Below are 21,202 nucleotides of genomic sequence, written 5' to 3' on the forward strand. Positions count from 1 at the left end.
TTTAGTTTTTTAGAGACTTTTGTTCAGGACTTTGATATCTTAGGATAAAAATCTTAGTATATTTAACTGAAACCAAATTTTACATACTTTAGGTCCGGGGTCCTTTCAATCCGTGTCCAGTGTGATGTACACAGGGATGTAACGGATGTGGTTTGATCGGAACCGAAAGCGGAACAATATTTTTTCAATTAAGTTAATCGTAACCAGAAACGGAATCGGAACCGAAAACGGAACCAGAACCAGAATCGGAGCCTGAGTGATAGGTGGACGAGATGTTAAGGGTAGGTCTACTAAAACTGAAAGTCTATTGCGTAATATGTTTCTGACACTCGCGATCACAATCCAATGATAGTTTTCGCATACAAAAACTGTCATTAGATTGTGATCGCGAGTGTCAGAAACGTTACATAATTAGCCTTCTGTTTGTTTTTGATGTGCGCCACTCATGTCCAGTCGCCGCCATAAGCATTGACATCCGATATAACTTCCGTTTGAAAACTAACGGAACCGGAACAGAAACGGATGTTTAATATCAAACGGAAGTTCCGACTTAACGGAAACGGAATCGGACCTCCGTAACATCCCTGACACAGACTATAATAACAATAACTTAAAATAAGTATAAATTTGAATCATTTTAAACAGACACCCATCAAAACACTCATCATGGACCAGACATTCTCCTGGTCGGCTCAGGTTGCTGAGGTCAGTCGGAAACTCTTTGCCTCACTTCACTCGAATCGCTCAGGCGCCTGCAGAATTTTCTGCCGCTCCAGATCAAGATTCATCATCATCATCATCATGTCAGCCGAAAGACGTCCACTGCTGGACATAGGCCTCCCCCAATGCTCTCCACTCAGACCGGTCTTGTGCTTTTTGCATCCACCGTGATCCTGCGATCTGAACCAGGTCGTCGCTCCATCTTGTTGGAGGCCTACCGACAGCTCGTCTCCCGGTCCGCGGATGCCATTCCAAAACCTTTTGACCCCATCGGCCATCAGTCCTGCGAGCAATGTGCCCCGCCCACTGCTACTTCAGTTTCGCAATTTTTCGGGCTAGATCAAAATTCATCATCATCATCAGCCTATGTTCGTCCACTGCTGGACATAGGCCTCTCCTATGGCACGCCACTGAGCACGATCCTCGGCCACTCATTTAGCTCTTGCCAGCCGCCCTGCGAAGATCATCGCTCCACCGAGTCTGAGGACGTCCTACGCTACGTTACGCTACGCTACGCTAGGTCAAAATTAGTTTGACCCAATCTCTTTTGCTTCCGATACTCGAGTAATTTGTTTTAGACCATAATAACAATGATATTGTTAAATTATACCAAATTAATTCTTTGAATGGATATATTCGTGCAACCGCTGCAACGTGATTTCGATAATAATAACTGCATTCAAAATGGTAAAATAATGCAAATTCCTTGTAATCCAATTGCATCGAGGAACAAATTAATAAAAAAAAGTTCAACGTATTTTTAAAATGAGAATAAAATATGGCTCTGGCAGCTTGTAAGTAGATCTTGTGATTTGTTTGCAATAGCCGAAATTTGATATTTTTACGGTGTCAACCCCCATGGTTTCAATGAACTAAAACAATTACTTTGCTCACCAGCGACCTTATGATAGCTACGTTTATGCAAGAAATATGTTTATGCAGTTCCTCCACCTCCACACTGTAACAACACTCATCAACCACACCAACCCATCTATCATCACCAGTATACTACACTGACGCGTTTCGAACTCATCCCGAAGTCATCTACAGAGCAACACAGCCGTTCAACATGCTACCAGATGTTAAAATTTAAAAACCAAAAACTAAAGCGTTATAGAAACGATAACAATTAGATGGCCGTTTTATTACTACAAGAACTAATTGTATAACGGAAAAGTAATGAACCAGTGAATAAATTGTTCACCTTAGGCCTATGTGACGGTAGCAAAAACGGCTAAGCCAAATATTTTGACTAAGGTGTGTCGTTTGTGAAGTCGGAGCTTGTAGAGTTATGGCATGTAGAGTTAGAAGCTTGGCTCGACATGAGATCTGATAACTTTCTGACACTGCGAGCCATTAAGATCTCACCTTGGCAATATTTTGAATTCAAGTGTTTTTGGTGGAATTTAATTTACTCTGTATGTCCGTGTCAAATTTCTACCAGTTAATAAATGTATTTCTACACGTTTCAAGCTAATTGTGTTTCAAACATCCGCTTTGAAACTGAAATAGCAGTTATTAGCCCTTTGCGAGTTGAAGTATCGCCGTAATTTCATAGGCCGCCATAATCGCCCCCGTGTTTGCACTGCGGCGTAAATATTTGTTGTATCATATGCAAGCTTTATGGATTATATGCTCAGGGGTGTATTTTATGCGCTTTGATATTCACTGTTTACGCGTCGAATGGAATGGCGGAAGTGCTCAATTCAACAGTATTTTTTTTTTAATGAGTCCATCGATACTATCGATATTGCTGCTGTATGGGTTTAAAAGATATGGTATACTATACTAGTTTGACCTATGGATTTTCAAGCAGAAGATTGTGGCTTCCTACCTGGGCTCACACTTAACATTTATTTATTTATTTCATTTATTCATAATAAAGACTTTCAGTATACACCAAAGCGTCTCTATTACTAGCTAAACTTACAAAACACTTACGTACTAGATTGATACATAATAAATAACTACATTAAACAGACATACACAAACATTTCCTTATTGTGCAAATCCACTTATTTACCATACGTAAATATCGCCTATCTACATTACACTCGGTAGGTATAATAATTATAGTTTATCAGGGGATGGTTTTAACTTTATTTGTCTTATTTTAAGGAATTAAGTAAAAAAATTAAATTGGCTTGCTTACGTCGAATTGACAAACTTTGAGATACAATACAAAACCGAACTTAACTCTTAAAGCGTTCTCTTGCCGTCTATATTTGAGTAGATGACAGGAGAATTTATTTAGGAACCGATAGCCAAAACGCGCCGTAATTTTCGCAATTTCTTGCACTTAAATGGGCTTTAATTGACATCTCTGGGTGCAACAGTACGTGCAAGAGTCAATGATCTTAGAAGCAGAGTTAACGTTGGTGCCCCGTTGCTGGTTGATTTACGACAGTTTCATAGCGATCCATCAAATGCTCAGAGGATTGAAGATTAACAGGACATTTTTCACGTGAAATGGGTCCGCATTCCTACTGATGAACTTGATTAAGATTTAATTGCTTGCGGTCAGGCCGTGCAGTTTTTAAAAGCTTATAATTGACTTGCCACGTTTTGTATGAATCTGTTGTTTGTATGGAAACGATTTAAAATTTTTTTTAAAAAAATCTTCTAATAGGATGTTTGATAACACCTGAATTAGCCATATCCCAATATTATTACAAAACCAAAACTGTCTTTTTTTTTCTGTCGGCACAATGTTTCTTTTCTTTCTTCCTGTTTAGTATATAAGATAAGTTACAAGGTTGTCTTATTTTTTTAATTGTATTTTTTTTGTTGTGCCGAATTTTGTCCAGTGTTATTATTTATTTTATTCATTTAACATTTATTTCTTTCTACGTGGACGAAATCGCGGGTGAACCATTGGTGGTACCATTTTGTTGGCATAGTTTACATATATATTCGTGCAAAATTACAGCTTTCTGACATTGGTAATCCCTGAGCAAAGCCGCGGACGGACAGACAGACAGACACTATAAGGGTTCCGTTTTTCCATTTTGGCTACGGCAACCCTAAAAACGGTTTTCTCGATACAATTAAAACCAGTTTTATATGCCCTATTCCTATCCAACACCACGGTTTCACATCACACATTACGCATTACATTACACCACCATTTTACTAAATAGGTTACTTACCAAGTCAACCATAGTTCTTACCGTTCAAGAAATAAGGAATATATTAGGAGCTCACGCGTTTGTGTAATACAAGAGTGCATAGCCGCTAAATGGTAGCAATTCTAAATAATTGTATGAGCCTTCATCACGTGTAGACCGATGTACATCAGATGTGTGAGACTTTGTCGTATTAAGGAGAGCGCTGTAAGTTAGGGAAGATAGCGATGATGTACAATTAAACTTATAGGTATGTCATCTAGAAATCGAACAGAAAATCGCCTTTCTTTTTCTTTCTCTTATTATGAATCTTCCAAAAAAACGAAGATGACTGACGGACGAGTCCCGAACGTCATTAAAATTCTAGTTAAACTCTAAATGTATGTATGTAAATACTTTATTGTACATAAAACACAAAAATAATACAAAAGAAAACAACAAAACAAAAGAGTACAAAGGCGAACTTATACCTAAATCTTTGTTGCTCAACAGCAACTCATAGTCAGCTAATTTGATTTCCAGGTCACTATATACCTTGCCACTCTGGCCAGCGAAAGCTGTCTACGAGAAACCGCGGCAAATAAAAAAAAATGAGGCTGACAATACTTTCTGTACACTGATTAAACGATGTTGATACTTAGATATTATTTAAATTATCCAGATATTAAATTATACTCGGGACTCTTCAAGCTGCATCAAAATTCATGTAGTTATGTGTGAAAGTTGATGATGCACTTTAGAAGCCCCTTGGTAAATTTTATAACCCTTTGTCAGTGCCCATTTACGTACAGTCCAGACGCATGAATTTTTGGACCATTTTGACCAGATTGGCATTGAATATTATCTTCTAACATAATCCTATAAAATTTGCATTTTGAGGATGGTAGGAGGTTGAATTAAACAAAAAATAATTTATTTATTTCTTACAGCAGAAGTATCAAAATTATCTAAGCCGGACTAGAATGACGATAGGTATGACAATTTTGACAATCTCAAAAATGATACCAGAATAAAGTTTCGTAAAAAATGCATGGACAGCTTTCGCTGGCTAGTCTAGTAAATAATTTTGGTTTTTCTATAGCAATGCTTATTGGATGACGTAAAATGACACCATGACAAGGTTCTGTGGAGGCCTAGGAATCAAATTGGTTGACCGTACATCGTAATGCTTGATCACCACTGAATTGTCTAATAAAGATATTTTTTTCTTTATGAGACCTACGCTATAGCCTATAGGCAGAGACGTTAGTTCTCTCTGCGTTTTTTATAGGATCTACAATGGGGAGTGTTCCGACGAACTCTTTGATCTCATCCCAGCTGCTAAGTTCCATCACCATAGCACTCGGCATAAGGGTCACACGCACCATCTCGATGATTGGTGCTCTTCCACTGTGTGGTTTAAACGTTCCTTTCTACCTCGCACGTGTGAAATATGAAATGGACTCACTGCTGGGGTTTTTCCATCTAGCTATGATCTGGGTACCTTCAAAAGGCGAGTGTATCGTCTACTGCAAGGCCGGCAACGCACCCGCAGTCCTAATAATACTGTAGGTGTCCATGGGCGGTGGTGATCACTTACCATCAGGCGACCCGCCCGCCCGTTTGCCAGCTGTTTGATAAAAAAAAATATAGGCTGTGGTAGCTCGCTCTACAGTAGCGACAATGTCCTCAATTTTTTCCAAGGACACTACAAATCTATTTAATTTAAGCCTCAATGTTAACATGACAGTGCTTTTAGATGATTTGCGATATACAAGGTGAGCTATCAAGATATAATATAATATATAATTTATTAATCATCAATTTTTGTTGGAAAAGTTACTTCATATTCCTGCTGCTGCAAATTCTAGTGTAGAGAATAAGATAGCCACTAAAATTACCACCAGAGGAGGTACAGTCGAGTTCATAAACTTGTGAGCAAATATTTTATCGAAAATATCTGAACGCGCCTCTACGCCTAATGGCGCTCTAATGGTTGTCTGGAAGAGATCGCTTTTAAGCGATAAGACCGCCTATTGTCTACCCTGAATCTAAGTGTTTATATCATAAGTTTTTTGTACTGCTTTATGGTGTGCAATAAATAATATTTGTATTATATTGTATTGTACGACGTTAACAATAGAATCGTGTTCAGATATTTTTGATCAAACTTTTGCTCACAAGTTATGAACTCGACTGTACTATATTTTAGGCTTTTAGGCTGCCAATGATTCTGTAATTCTGTATATTGCGATTGTCCATATTTAACAGGTATTCCTTACCAGGTGATCTAATTCTTCGGTCACCGCTATTTACGGCAAAAAACTTGTTTCTTGCTTTAGACAGAATAAACAAATATACTAGTTAGTTATTTCAATCACCCTGTGTAAGTCTAAAAACTAAACATTGTCAGTTTTCATTAGTGAACTGGTATTTTAATTAATGCTCAATTTGTGAGTTATGATGTTATAATTACTACGTTTGATGAAGATGGATAGTTAGTTATAAAACCGCAATGCTTTTGATTATACCGCAAAAAGTCATTTCTAAACTACTAAATTCGGTCAATGATATGTCATGTTTTTGACGTGGCCATTTTTTTTTTACATATAACTGACCGTGATCGACCCCTATCTCACCTGATGTTAAGTGCAGATGAGGCCAAAGGTGTATCTCACTGGTTCAGTAACAGCCTATTTACTCTACCCTTGAAGAGCCCTAGATTGTATTTATCCGGAAAAACAGACGACGGGAGCGAATTCTATTCCTTAGCAGTTCGCATTATGAAAAATTAAGCAAACCGCTTGGTGCAGGCCAATTTAACGCTAACTACATAAGGGTGTAGACGCTCCCCCTGCCTTGAAGTACGTTGGTAAAATATTTCATAGGTACTATTCTAAGTCTCTAACACTCTTGACAGAGTGGTCGTGATTGTCGGATGAGGATTAGCTGTGAGCCTTCATGACGAGCTTCTTCTTAAAATAGTGTGGTAGGTTCCCTTTGCCTTCCACAACGCAATACTGGAGTCCAGCGTTCGTATTCCGCAATAGAGAGCGCTGCTGGGGGGCTACTACAAAATTCGAAAATCGAAGTTCATATCGTACCGTACCTCTCACTCTCGTATTAAATAACATAAGCGTCAGCGGGACGGCAAGGTACGAAGTTCGAATTTAGCACTTCATAGTACAAGCCCTGTTCACTCTCGTATCAGATCCTTTAGTCGCTTTTTACGATATCCACAGGTAGAGATTATTCTAATTCTAAAATAAGGCAAGGCATGGACTACGTAATGTATTTAATAATTTCTTGATAATTTTCACTTTTTCTGTATGCCACATTATATTAAATTAAAAACGTAGTATTTTTAAATATTGCTAACACAATAGCTATAATAGGTTATTTACATACAATATGGTCCGTAGTAGGTCCATAGTTGTTAGCAAATTGCTTAGAACTACACGTATGTAAAGTAAGTTCATAATAAAATCATGATAATTATTATAAATTAGAATGAACTAAATCAATTACTTTGCTCACCCGCGACCTTTGCCGCGGCTGTTCCTCCGCAAAGTAACGCCTGATACAATAAATTATACCGAGTGCGGCCTGTAATAAGAGCAAACAATTAAAACATAGATCGTCCTCGTCAAACTGAACAACATTAGTTCAGCGACTTTTAAAAATAATGGAGTCTTTTAATTTTCCTTTTTTCATACAAATTAAATACTGCTATCAATGTACGCCATCCTAGAACCCAACTGACGTCGCCTGTCACGCTACAAACATCAAGAATTTTGCTTCACATTGCTTCCTCGAATAAACTTAAAAGTGTAATAAAATTAAAAAAAAAACAATTATTTTTAAAAGTCGCTGAACTAATGGAGTTCAGTTTGCGGAGTATGATCTATGTTTTAATTATTTGCTCATATTACAGGCCACACCCGGTATAAATATTAATTAATTAACGCCCTTATTATTAAAGATGTCTACCAATAACTAATCAATTTAAATAAATTAGAAGAACAGTAAATATGTATAAGTACCTGGGCCAATCAACTTTTTTACCGACACTAATCTGTCCGCGACATTTTCCAAACAATTGCAGATTTTTGTAAGTAAACATGTTTTTTCCGTAATTTAATAGATGGTGTACATGAATACATGCCATCCTACGTAAGTTTAACCTATTAAACCGTGAAATATCTTGTTGGAATTACGATTTGTGGTAACGCCAGAGACAATTTTGGTATCGCAGGAGACGCCCAAAGTGTCGGTAAAATGGTTGATTGGCCCACCTATATATTATTTAAGACTTGATTAGTATTTTTTTTTTAGCGAATGTACCTAAATAAATATATACAGGGTTACCAGTAAATACAAGGATGACTTGCTAGACTGTGTTTTATTTCCAAAGCCTATCCACATGAAAACAATTATTTACTATTTACACTACAACTATTTTACCCTTTTACGATGTTTGTCTTGTCGGCTCTAGACACCTAAGCCTAACACTTGTGCCGCCGTAACAGCCGTCTCCAATTTGCGTTACGTCCACTAATGGCGAGAGGGAACTCGTCTTATTGTGCTTCATCTGTCACTCGTACTACGTATACCATCGTAACCTTACGACTATACTTCCTAGGCAGACTAGCGCACTTGCATACTTACCACTAACGTTGTAGGTAGACAGGAAGGAAATTATTTGTGTGTACTTTTATTTTGTGTGACAAATTTCTCTGAATTAATCCTTCTCTCTATCGAAAATACAAACAGACATGGATGCACAGAAAAACCAGAAAAAGAGACCAGCGCTGGGAATCGAACCCAGGTCCTCAGCAATCCGTGCTGCGTGCTTTAACCCCTACACCACCGCTGGACAGGAATCTAGACACGAATTTTTCCTATGCATACATATCTCAGGTTGCTTATTTCTACTACGCTACTTAAGCAGCAGCACTAGCGACAAACCCCCCCTCTCTCTCTTTCTCTCTAATAGCAATAAAAAATGAATATATTTTTTTGTTGACTATACTGCACCTGTCATTCAAAGAAAACATCCCTACCAAGTTTCAAGTCGATGCCATTAACCATTGAAAAGTTCTCTCCAGTCACGTGATTCGATAACGCCATCGGACGACGTCGAATTTTATTTTATTTGTTTTTAGTTGAATTTCTTGTTGTCCGGGTCCATATCGGACTGTCAAGAATTTTATATTCCATTTAGTTTGACCATCGAACCTAGAGGATTTTTTAATTCCACTGGGTTCGACCGTCAAACAACGAGGATCATTGGGTTCCATTTCGATCGACCCTTGTGCTTGTTTGATTTTAAATCCAAATTTAAACAAATAAATTATAATTTAAAAAAAGTACTCAAAAGGCGACAACAAATTTGCTGTCCGCGTTTGTCAGTTTGTCTAAAATAAATAAACGTCATAGGACAAATTAACACCAATTGACCTAGTATCAAAATAAACAAAGCGTAGTGTTATAGATATTAGGCAACTGATAAAAATATTCGTACTTGAAAAAACAAACACTTACTTGAATACATTTACTTATCTAAAATAATCAAGATTTGTCTGCCCCGCCCAGAGATCGAATCCGGAACATAAAGCTTTGCAGTCAGGTTCTCCTATAGCTACTTGGTCGCCTTAACTTTTAAAATTAAAAACACGAGCACTGGTAGATTAGAAAGAAAGATGGTGGTAGCGATCAAAACCGACAAAGCCTGAAGAATTTTAGGGCTTCCAGAATTTTTTGGGCTTTCAGCTATCAATTCACGCGAAAGATTTGTATTCGACATTTTATACAGAAGTAGCAGTGACAGTTGAACCCAAAAGCACAAACAGAAGGGAATATCTTACGTAAGCCTACGGGCTGGTTTTAATTGAATACAGAGCGCAAAAATGAGAGAAAACAAAAGGTTGTTGAAAAAGAGGCCATCGAAAAAGCGCGGAAAATTTCAAGTTACGCGAACAAAGAAATCGTCCCGTCTATATTGTCCGATATGACGTCACATTACTAGAGAAGGCGTGAGCTTGTGAAAAAGAATAAGGGTTCTACTTATTTTTCCCCACGAACAAAGTAAACGGAGATTTGCCAATCTTCACAAGGCACATAATAGGTCATCAAGACAAATGGAGCAAAAGAGTTACAAGACGGTGCTCCGGAGAAAGTAAAAGGAAAGGTAGACCTTAGAAAAGTAGGATGATGACATAAACAATTTTCAACAGTGACGTGGAAAAGTGGCTTTAAACAGGCCATCCGTCCATCTCGTTGGTGGACGTCTGCGCTTGCCGAACCGCGGTCTCCATTCAAGAATTTTTCGGCCCCAACGGCCATCTGTTCTCCGTGCTATTATGGCCGGCCCATTGCCACTTCAACGAGCTAATTCGCTTGGCTATATCGGTGATCCTCGTTCTTTTACATATCACCTCATCTCATTTTTTAGAGAAACCTCGAGTATTGTATCCCTTTCCATAGCTCGCTGAGCAACTCTAAGCATTTGCAAGGCACAACGTCTCGGTTCCATATGTTCAGTATTATTAAATAAATAAGAAGCTAGCGAAATTCGCATACTTTGAAGAGAGACGGCACGTTCAAACCACGCAGCACAATGCGTACGTAGCCCAAAAATACCAAGTTCAAGGTCACGGCCGTACACCGTTAAAAAAATGCATATTACTTTTTTATGAATGCCGAGGGAACCCCAAAATGGGGCTTTAATGACGCTAGGGGGTGCTTTTGTGCGACCGCAGCCTAACTTGATTCACACGTTTCGGAACCTTTGATGTTAGAGCCCTGTTTATCGGGGCCGACCGTTTAAAAAAACGCTGAAAAGAAATATTAGTTTAGGCCTTTGTCTAGTAGTGGAATACTATTTGACGGATAAATGTGATGCCGTCTCCGTCTATTCGAACAAAACAAACAGAGACGACATCACATTGCATTTATTCAAATTAAAACGGCTAGTAAGCTGAAAAAGTATTTATATTAGGTATCTTACCTAGTATTAGTTTAAGCAGTTAGTTTTTAAAAGGTATCATAAAAAGTAGTCAGCTATTTTGAGGGTTCCGTATCAAAATGGTGACTAACCGAAATCATATTACTGTCGAAGCACTAATTTTTTTTTTGCTGTTCCTGTGAAAATAGTAGCTTAAAATTATTACAACATTGTATATTTAAAATGAGCATAATAACTAACTTTTCATTTGAAACTCAGATTGTTAGCATAAGAAAAATAATAGCCCTACATTATTTTCTTCGCTGACACCATTTTGCAATATTATATTTTATACCTACCCTTTGTCACTTCGACAGTTTTGATAAATCAAATAATACCTCATAATGTTGAAACCGTCCAGCCGTTTAGGCTACAAAGGGCCCCAAAGAAGTGCATAAAAGTCGGGTAACAATCACTCAATAAAAGTTATGCTTTCCAGATATTATCCAAGTGTGGGCGGCTCCTGGCGGGACGACGCGGCTGCCGTGCAACTTAGCAGCGCCATCTCGCGACGTCGCCATGATGCTGTGGTTCAAAGATCACGAGAGGATGCCTATTTACACGTATGTACTTTTAAAAGGACATGCCTACTACGAAATTCGAAAAGATTTCAAACATATTAAATATAATGACCCGGATAACTCACGTCTTAAATCGAGTTTAGCTCGACATGTTTCGGGCTAATCCGTAGCCCTTCGTCCTTTGAGCAACGCGACTCAGCGGCTGCTGCAACACGCGAACTGCGCGCCGCCGCTCTGCTCGCGCGACTACCCGACGAAACTGACACCGGCACACAACTACCCGCGCTTTCATCATCATTACAACTGTCAAATGTAGGGTAGCACACAACACTAACAACATTGCTCTGTTTCATGTTCAAAGATTTCAAACGTTATTTTTCTGTCCCGTGGCTTAGTAGAAAACAGTAATGCAGTTGCTTAGAAAAAATATTGCATGCTTAGGAGATGAGCCATGGAGAAGTTTGTTTTTTTTTAACAATCACAAATCCTAACATTTTTTTGTTTTTCGTGAGTAACCCAGGAGACACTGCCATGGCAACGAACAACATCTAAAAGTTCATTAATCCAAATATAAAACAGTGTTTAATTATTATTGTTATAAAATACCTTCCAACGAATTTGTAGATTTCTAAAACCCAGATAAAACCTTTTAACTACTGATAAAACATATTTTCTGAAGCTACAATGGATGGTTTTTAAAAATTATTTCTAACGAAAATTTAATGGCAGTGCAAATAGAGTCAACGAAATAATCCGTCCACGGAAAAAATGAATATTTTGTTATAAACTTACACCCAGTAATTTAACCTCTTCTTTCAATCCTTGGCTGGTGTCTGATATAGGTATAATAGTTTTTTAATCACTTAAGCTGGTAGGTTGCATTTAACTTGAAATCCGTGTTGTAAATTCGATTTACATCTTTAGGGATATAGGTAAGTAAATTTAAAAATCGAATGGTGCTACTTACCTCCACACCTCTATGCTGGCATAATGCTGCTGGCCAGTGCTGGCTGAATGTGCCAAAGCCAAAGAGCGCGAGGCCATTTAAAAAAATAAAAGACGGTTTGGCGCGATAAATTTTCTTCCGCTCTGTTACAAATTGCGTATACATTTATAACGGTTTTTCTTTATTTCCTCGCATTTGTGATGAAAAGTAGAGTGTTCAACTCGAGTGTAAATGATCAATTACACCCGCAAACTATAAGCACCCTCGCTCGCTTTGCTCGTTCGAGCGCCTAAATCTTGGGTGTAATTGATCACTTACAACCCTTGTTTATCAATCTACTAATAAATCCTATTATTCTATTAAAATAATTAAAAAAAATATCATTTGAAAGTTTAATGTCTCATTAGTCATTATCTCATGCAGCAGCCGCGTGTGCTGCTGGATGAAGAGCCACAAATTAAACCGAAGCTAAACTCTATTAAAGACCGGAGTTATCCGTTTTATTCCACTATGACTAAATTTCACGGTATATTATTTAGGTAAAAAATAATTCAAGCCAACAGCCTTAAGAACGTCTCGACGCTCGCTTTCTTCAACCCAACACCAGAAAAGGGTTAACCTCTTAATCTCAACACGTCATAACATAACAATACACTTAAGAGCATTCATCACTGCCAAGTACCACTTGGCAGTTATTAATTAAACAGCTCGGTGCAAAACTGCGTGACGCCCGATCTCGCCCGATGACAACCGATGACACCCAAGCTGTTTGATTGATTGTATCGCTCGTGTGTTCGATAGTTGAGATAAATTGAATACATATATGTGAACTAATTGAGTAATTAATGTGGCATAGCTGTTAACAATATAACGTGTTGATTTTAACAATATACAGCAATTTATTTTTTTGGACCAAAAAGTAATCTGCAGTGTATTTTGACGATCACAAACAGAATTTCTTGCTGTAAATTGATACATACTGTTTAGATATTCGTATACGTAAAAGTAGGTATTCGTTTCATCACTAATATACCTTTTGAAATTATCAGACAATGCACTAAACACCCCAGTACTTGTAATGTGCAGGCACGAAGCATCGCAAATATAATTCCCAATGACATTGATTCCCCAAACAATGGAGTTATTAGCGATATACCTTTAGGGTTGGGACGATTGAGGTTCGGTTGCTATGAAGATATTTTCCTAGTTAGGTAATTCTCATTTGTATCATTATGGCGTATCGTATCTCCATCGCAATTTAGTATCATGATTGTTGTTTAGACGCAAAAGTCATGCTGATACATGACCGTTTATACAACACGACATACTGATCACGATCCATATTACATCCCGTACCTATCATAATAACCCCATCATCACCACCACCATCATCATCATCACAATCATTATCATCACTATCATCAGACGGAAGACGTCCACTGCTGAACAAAGGCCTTCCCAAGGGAAAAGTTCTAAGGAACATCACAATTAACAACGCGCCACTTGCATCCACCGGTTGCCCACAATTCTCACAATGTCGTCAGTCCATCTAGTGGGAGGCTTTCCAATGTTTCACCTTATGGTTCGTGGACGCCACTCGAAGAGTTTTCTCCCCCAACGGTTATCTGAAGTACAGTCACCAGCACCAATATCTGACACCAGAAGCGTGCATAAATATCTAACACGACTCTATTTCTAGGGCCGGAAGGACGTGTCAGATATTTTTGCACGCTCCGCTGTGGCAGATATTAATGCTGGTGACTGTTGTGACCCCACATGAGTTTAATTAAATATCAAAGTGATCAATCATTCTATGAATTAAATTCGGGTTTTGTTCCGCGTACCTTGATTGCAGAGCAGCTCGATATTTCGGCACAGTTGCATGCGCCATGATCACGAGACGACTGCTAAAATCAAGGTACGCGGAACAAAATCCGAATTTAATTCATAAATATTTCCAAAATAGTCTAAAATATTGGATCAATCATTTATATTAGAATATCCGTGTTCGATATAAAGTACCTAATTGCAAAATACAAACAAAAGATTTGGCATTAGGAAAAGGATTAGAAAGAAGAAAGATTAAAAAACGCCAGCAAAAATAAAAATAAAAACGCCCGAAAAAAACGCTGCTTGAAAAGACAATTAAAAAGTAAAAAAATAATTATGCGCTACCTAGCTGTTGCCCGCGACTTCATCTGCGAAGAATTCGTTTATCTCTATCCCGCGGGGACTATGCTGTTTTCTCGCAAAATTAGCCTAAGTTAATTTAGTATAAAGTATCTAGTAATATTTTTTTATCTAAGCGTCGTCGGTGTCGGGGGACCGCTAAGGGTAACATGAAACTAAATATGTTGTAGGTATTTTTAAAGTATTAACCTTAGCGTCCCCCGACACCGACAACGCTTAGATAAAAAAATATTACTAGATACTTTATACTAAATTAACTTAGGCTAATTTTGCGAGAAAACAGCATAGTCCCCGCGGGATAGAGATAAACGAATTCTTCGCAGATGAAGTCGCGGGCAACAGCTAGGTAGCGCATAATTATTTTTTACTTTTTAATTGTCTTTTCAAGCAGCGTTTTTTTCAGGCGTTTTTATTTTTATTTTTGCTGGCGTTTTTTAAGTCGGGGTTTTTAAATTTTAAATTTAAGTTTTTATTTCATGTTTTTTAAACTTTGATATATATTTTTTTAAACTATACTAGTGTGTTGGATATCCTGGCTGCAGCATCAGCTCATCTTGTTGCCACCATTGCATTGTATGTAGAATCAAATACTGATCAAAAGGAATCAAACACGACATATCTGCTATTATTTTTTCAAGAGTATACTGGTGTGCTGGATATCCTGGCTGCAGCATCAGCTCGTCGTGTTGCCACCACTGCATTGTATGTAGAATCAATTACTGATCAAAACGAATCCAAACACGACATATGTGCTATTATTTTTTATAGAGTGTACTATTGTGTTGGATATCCTGGCTGCAGCATCAGCTCATCCTGTTGCCACCATTGCATTGTTTGTAGAATCAAATACTGATCAAAACGAACCCAAACACGATATATCTGCTATAGTTTTATTAAGAGTGTACCTACTAGTGTTCTGGATATCCTGGCTGCAGCATCAGGCCGAGAATTCCATAATCTTGCATAGCTATATAGCATATATGGGTGTTTCAAATTTTAGGTCCCAAATATGTTTGAAAGTAAAGTAAATATCCATTATGCGTCTAAGATTCCTACCGCAGCGATCTTCAAACGGCTGAACCGATTTTGATAAATCATGTCTAAGATCCATCGCTAGAAAACCAGCTTTCAAATAAAAAAACCGCATTCAAATCGGTCCACCCGTTTAAGAGCTACGGTGCCACAGACAGACACACAGACACACAGACACACATAGCGGTCAAACTTATAACACCCCTCTTTTTCGTCGGGGGTTAAAAATACATTTATTCGTGACAGGACTTACAGAAACGACAGACAGTTCATAGAAAGACTGTAATTATGTACATATGTATCACGAAATATGTATTGTAGGCCTCATCCTCGCTTTCCATCAGGCGTGATTGTGGCCAAACACAAACCTATATTGTATAAAAAAAAATGGACCCACCATGGCATAATGCCGACTCGAGAGCCAGCGCTTGCCTTCCGGTGGGACCGCGGTGCGTGGGATTCATATTGCGGCAATGCGTGAATCTTCTAGATTCTTATAAAAGTATAAATTTTCATTAAATCCTTTTCACGACCCCATCACTTCTATCGTGTTCGTACTAATGTCACGTGGTAACACCGTGATGAATTAATTTTGAAATGTAATTTGAAACCCGGATATTACGGCAGCCATTTTAACCATTCGATATCATGAGTACACTTTGGTATTACGAGAACGTTTGACAGAGTAATGTAAGTAATGTCCGCTAACACCCTGCTGTCACCTCTATTGCTAAATGACATAAAATTAAAGATGTCAACTATTGGGACAGTAACGATTACTCGTACGTTTACCTTAGTTACCATAGAGCTTTTAAGTATTAAATTTACCTATTCGTCTCCATTCAATTTCACTATCCACTTGACAGTCCGAGATACCATGGTATCCAAAACCAAAATGCTTCAAACCGTCCATGGATACTTTAGTGTCGTAAAATTAATTTTATACCTAATACCTAGTTATGGAGGAGCGGGCATCCTAACGCAGGTTCACTCACCGAAAAGGAAGTCCCTACCACTAAAGGAAATTGAAGACTAGTTAATAATGGAAATAAACAATTTTTAATTTTTTTAATTTTTTTTTAAGTTTTAATAAATCATAAATGACATGCTATTGTTTTATAAATAGTATTTGAATGAGTAAACATTAATTTACGTCTCAGTATTTCTTTTTTATTCAAAACCTTGTAGTTAAAAAATTGTGGACACACGGCGCGTTTCGTCCGTCGATAAAAAACCCGGACGGTTTGGGCATATTGGTCGTGGGCTCTGGACTGTCAAGTGGATATAAGGTTTGCGGTGAGCCATTAGACCGAGTGAGTTTGGTGGTTTCACCTATGGCCTCTCAACAAGAGAATGGTGGGATAAAATCCGGGCTCACTCCTCTTAGTTTATCCCCGAGTGGCTGAAAGAGGATTTTTGTTGAAAATTTCATTTTAATACAAGCTTTTTTTGCTGACTGTAAGTACTTTTTGTCGACTTTAGTTGCACTGTCACCCAAACTACACTGGCATACCTAATTTGCATACCAAATTTCAAGTCGATGCCATTAACCGTTGAAGGGTTCCGTCCTGCGGAGACGATATTGGCCGGATTACCAGGATGTCACTACCAGATTATTGTAATGTCACGCAATTTACATAAGTATGCCAAATTTTAAAGCAATCCGACTACTGGAAGTTGTACGAATTTAACTCGTAAGATTTGACTACAGACAGAGATACAGACAACGGGACAATTGAAACTAAATAAAAGTTTGTAAAAATTAAGTCATTTGCGCGGAATTATCCAATATTAATTACGCCGATTTACACCATCCCGACGATATAACGACACCGTGTTTTTTTGATTAAAAATATTCCCTTTGCTAAATTATGTGTGAATTAGTAATGAATTTCGAAAAGACGGGGCCTTTACTTTGTTTGATTGCTAATAATTATCTATCTGAACTCTTTTAAACAGTAAGAGTTAGGCCACCAGTGTCTTAGAGAAATATACTCATTCGACCTGTAGATTACCCCCTTAAAGTTAACGGAAATCAAAAATAACACGGTGCATAAAATCCTGTAACAGCGCACACTGTTGTAATTCCGAGTGTTGCAATACTCACTACCTATGCAGACTCTCTATCTATTATGTTGAAAACCTTAGCACTCGAGACACGTAGGTAAAAGCATTGCAATTTTTGTTACACAACTCGCACTTTTTACAGTAAACGAATTTTCACCAATTGCTATCTTATAATGGGAATAAGTTATCGACTAGTATGGCAAATCAAAACCGGTGGACGCAAGTGGCGAGCTCATTTTAAATATCCACTTTACCGATAAGGGAAGCTCTACTATTTTTTCAAATTTTTGTTCCGTCACTTTGCCGGATCTTATGACATACAGAAAAATAGAAGTGTGAAAAATTGTTGTCGTTCCATTTTTGTCATTTTGACTTCGACTTTCGAGTTTTTCCGGGTTGACGTACTGTTTAATAATGTTAACTGTGTATAACATCCGAGGAACATGATATAGCGATTTTTATAAGGATACTGTGGACCTTTCTTAATTGAATCGACATAGGTTATTTTATTGAAACTGGTCGTTTTTAAAATACCGCTTAATTGATATCGGTTCTGAAAATATTTTACTTACTATTTTTTGTCGCTTTATGCAGCTTGAGTTCAATGTGTCCTTTCAGTGCTTTTTATCATTCTAATTTGAAATAACTAAAATTTGTTCCACTTGAAAAAAATGACTTAGTGATATCGCATCTAGCTACTCTTTAAAAAAATGTATTTCTGTTGAATACATATTTTTTATTTAAATCATTAAATAACATTATAAATCTGTTTTGAAAAACATACACCGTGCTGACATTTTTGCCGAGTTTTTCGAGTCTGTGGTAAATTATTTGACATCCACATCAAGGTGGTAGGACCTTGTGCAAAGTCCGCCCGGATTGCTACCACCATCTTGCTCGCTAATCCTGCCGTGAAGCAGCAGTGCTTGCACTGTTGTGTTTCGGCGTGGAGAGTAAGACAGCCGGTGAAATTACTGGCACTTGAGGTATCCCATCTTAGCCCTCTAGGTTGTTGCAGATGTTTATGGGCGGTGGTGATCTCTTACCATCAGGAGACCCACTTGCTCGTTTGCCATCCAGTCGAATAAAAAAAAAACCAGTACTCATTTTTTAGCCCATATTAAAGAAATTTAGACTGACTTTCAAACTATAAAAAATCTTAAGTTGGAAGGAAAAGGATAGAATGTGGTATTGTTGTTCTCATTGTGTTAATATTGTTCACTCACTCTCTCACAGCGACTTGTTAACAAATTGGTAAAAAAGAACTATGGATTATTCCCATGGGAAATCGTGGCTGGCGAAGGAATTGTTTGTTAATATTCCTAAGTGCTGCGATGCTTGTTAACAGAGAGCTTATGATAATATTAGAATGGTATGCTGCTTTAAAAACAAACAGTGAAAATCATTCAAACGTATTTACAAACTTTAAGCTTTATTACAAAAAAAATATAGTCGAAAAAAACATGTGCACTTTAACAATGTTTGAAATTACATGAGTACCTACAAGCTTTTTAAGTATTTAAAACCAAATTAAATAAAAACTATTACCGAATTTGTCAAATAAATGCATTATGTTGGTTTATTTTGCACCTTAGCAATGTGAACTTTTGTAAATGAATTTTACACCCACTGAAAAATAGTCCTATTTTCTAAAACTTCCATAAATTTTAAAGACACATTTGTAGAGATTCCTAAACTTGGTTTGGATAGGTATTTAATTAAATGTCAACAAAACAACGTTAATTAGTATCTTAAATATTTTAATTTCCCCATTAAACTATCTAAACATTCACATTTCTGAATTGAAATACACTAGTCTAGTTTGTATATAAGTAAAATATATAAAAACCTTGAATGTATCAAACCTAGCAGTTGAAGTTAGTTTACATTTAGTTAAATACCCATTCAAACCAAGTAAAAAATGTATAATTTCTGCTTCAAAAATTTATCTCAAATAGATTTTGCTTCTTTTTAGGGTTCCGTACCTCAAAAGGAAAAAACGGAATCCTTATAGGATCACTTTTTGCCCGTCTGTCTGTCTGTCAAGACTCCTTTTTCTCGGGAACGCGTAAAGATATCAAGCTAAAATATATGTCGAATACTGAAGTTTTCTGTCCCTTAGAGCTGTGGAAAAATCAAACTTCTAACCCTACGCAATCAAAAGATGCAGCCGTTTATGCTGCAAATTTCCGCAAATTTTCGAAACACAAGGGAATCAAAATCTACAGGGTACTTCCCGTGAACTCAGAATTTTGAAATTTGGTATGAAGGTAGCTATTATAACACAACCAACTAGAAAAGGTTGAATTTTTTTTGATTTTTATGTCTGTCTGTAAATATCATGGACCAATATAATCTGACCCCACACTGCGTACATTTTGTTTAAGAGAAGGGCTCTGCATACACTGGATGTATTAAATCACTCGGTATAAGCTAGAAATATCTTCAAGACACGATTCCCGTTTACATACCTACCGAGTCCGAATCGCACTTGCCCGGTTTTTTTACGAATAAAGAGTTTACATACACATACATATCTATACATGCAGGCACGTAGCTCGAATGAATGCTAGAATATCAAACATACAGTTTTTTTTTTCAATTTTAGGTCAATCATTATGAATTTTCTTCTTAATTCTCTTTACTTACTTAAAAGAGAAACAAACTTCTTAAATCCATACTCCATACTTAATATTATAAATGCAAAAGTGTGTTTGTTTGTATGCTTGCCCGTCTTTCACATCGAAACGGAGCGACGGATCGTCGTGATTTCTGGTAAAGAGATAGCTTATGGGCCAGAGAGTGACATAGGCAACTTTGAATCCCGGAAAAATGCACAGTTCCCGAGGGAACAGCGCGCGATAACCGAATTCCACGCGGGCGAAGCCGCGGGCAAAAGCTAGTAAGACTATAAAGCCAAAACACTGCTAAAAACTTATTTGTCAAACTCCCTATTATATTACACCCTATCATGCATATACCCTGCATTTTGAATTAATTTATTTCTTTGCATACACAATTTACTACGGTAAAAGAACCGCCAAACAAGCCAAAATAAACCTTAAACGTTTGCAATCACATTCCAGCGTAAGTGCATAAAACAATGCACTCCTTACACTGGCCATAAAGAAAGAGATAAATTTCGGGACAGTCCTGGTAAATGTTAGGGTGACCATAAATCCCTGTATACTTTACCTCCATTTTGCATAAATAGCGAAATATTACTTGCATGAAGCATAATATTGTAATGACGATGGAAATTTTAGGACCCGCGCTCTTAAATTCTTTGCAAAAATATTTAATATATCGTCGCTTCGGAGGTAAAGATACTAAAGCGACACTTTGGGCCAAATTGAGTTATATATACCACCGGAATCAGCGAATTTTTCTGCATCGATCTATCGGGGTTTCGGGACGATCAGAGGACTTTTTTGGCGCTTTAGTCCCTGAAAAATCAGTGAAATTTGGGACACTTCTTACTAATCCGACGCTTAAATTGAGTATTTTCTCTTTAGTGCTTTTACCTGTTTTAGATTCTACACGTTTATATTGTTAAGTCATTTGTAATTCTTCACCTTTAAATACATTTGGCGTTTTAGTACTCTGTGCATATCAA

The 21,202-nt window shown here is 37.4% G+C and overlaps 1 protein-coding gene and 1 pseudogene across 1 annotated transcript in view; one reads left to right on the plus strand and one right to left on the minus strand.

Annotated features, from left to right (window-relative positions):
* Positions 1-3,881, minus strand: part of LOC141432934 (uncharacterized) — an 8,864-nt pseudogene extending 4,983 nt beyond the window's left edge.
* LOC141432874 (protein turtle homolog A-like) overlaps positions 1-21,202 on the plus strand; it is a 183,652-nt gene that overhangs the window by 84,412 nt on the left and 78,038 nt on the right. The window contains 1 exon segment of the mRNA XM_074094684.1: positions 11,270-11,393. Within this exon segment, the coding sequence (XP_073950785.1) occupies positions 11,270-11,393 (124 nt within the window).

Source organism: Choristoneura fumiferana, chromosome 11, assembly GCF_025370935.1.
Source record: "Choristoneura fumiferana chromosome 11, NRCan_CFum_1, whole genome shotgun sequence".
Classification (NCBI taxonomy): domain Eukaryota; kingdom Metazoa; phylum Arthropoda; class Insecta; order Lepidoptera; family Tortricidae; genus Choristoneura; species Choristoneura fumiferana.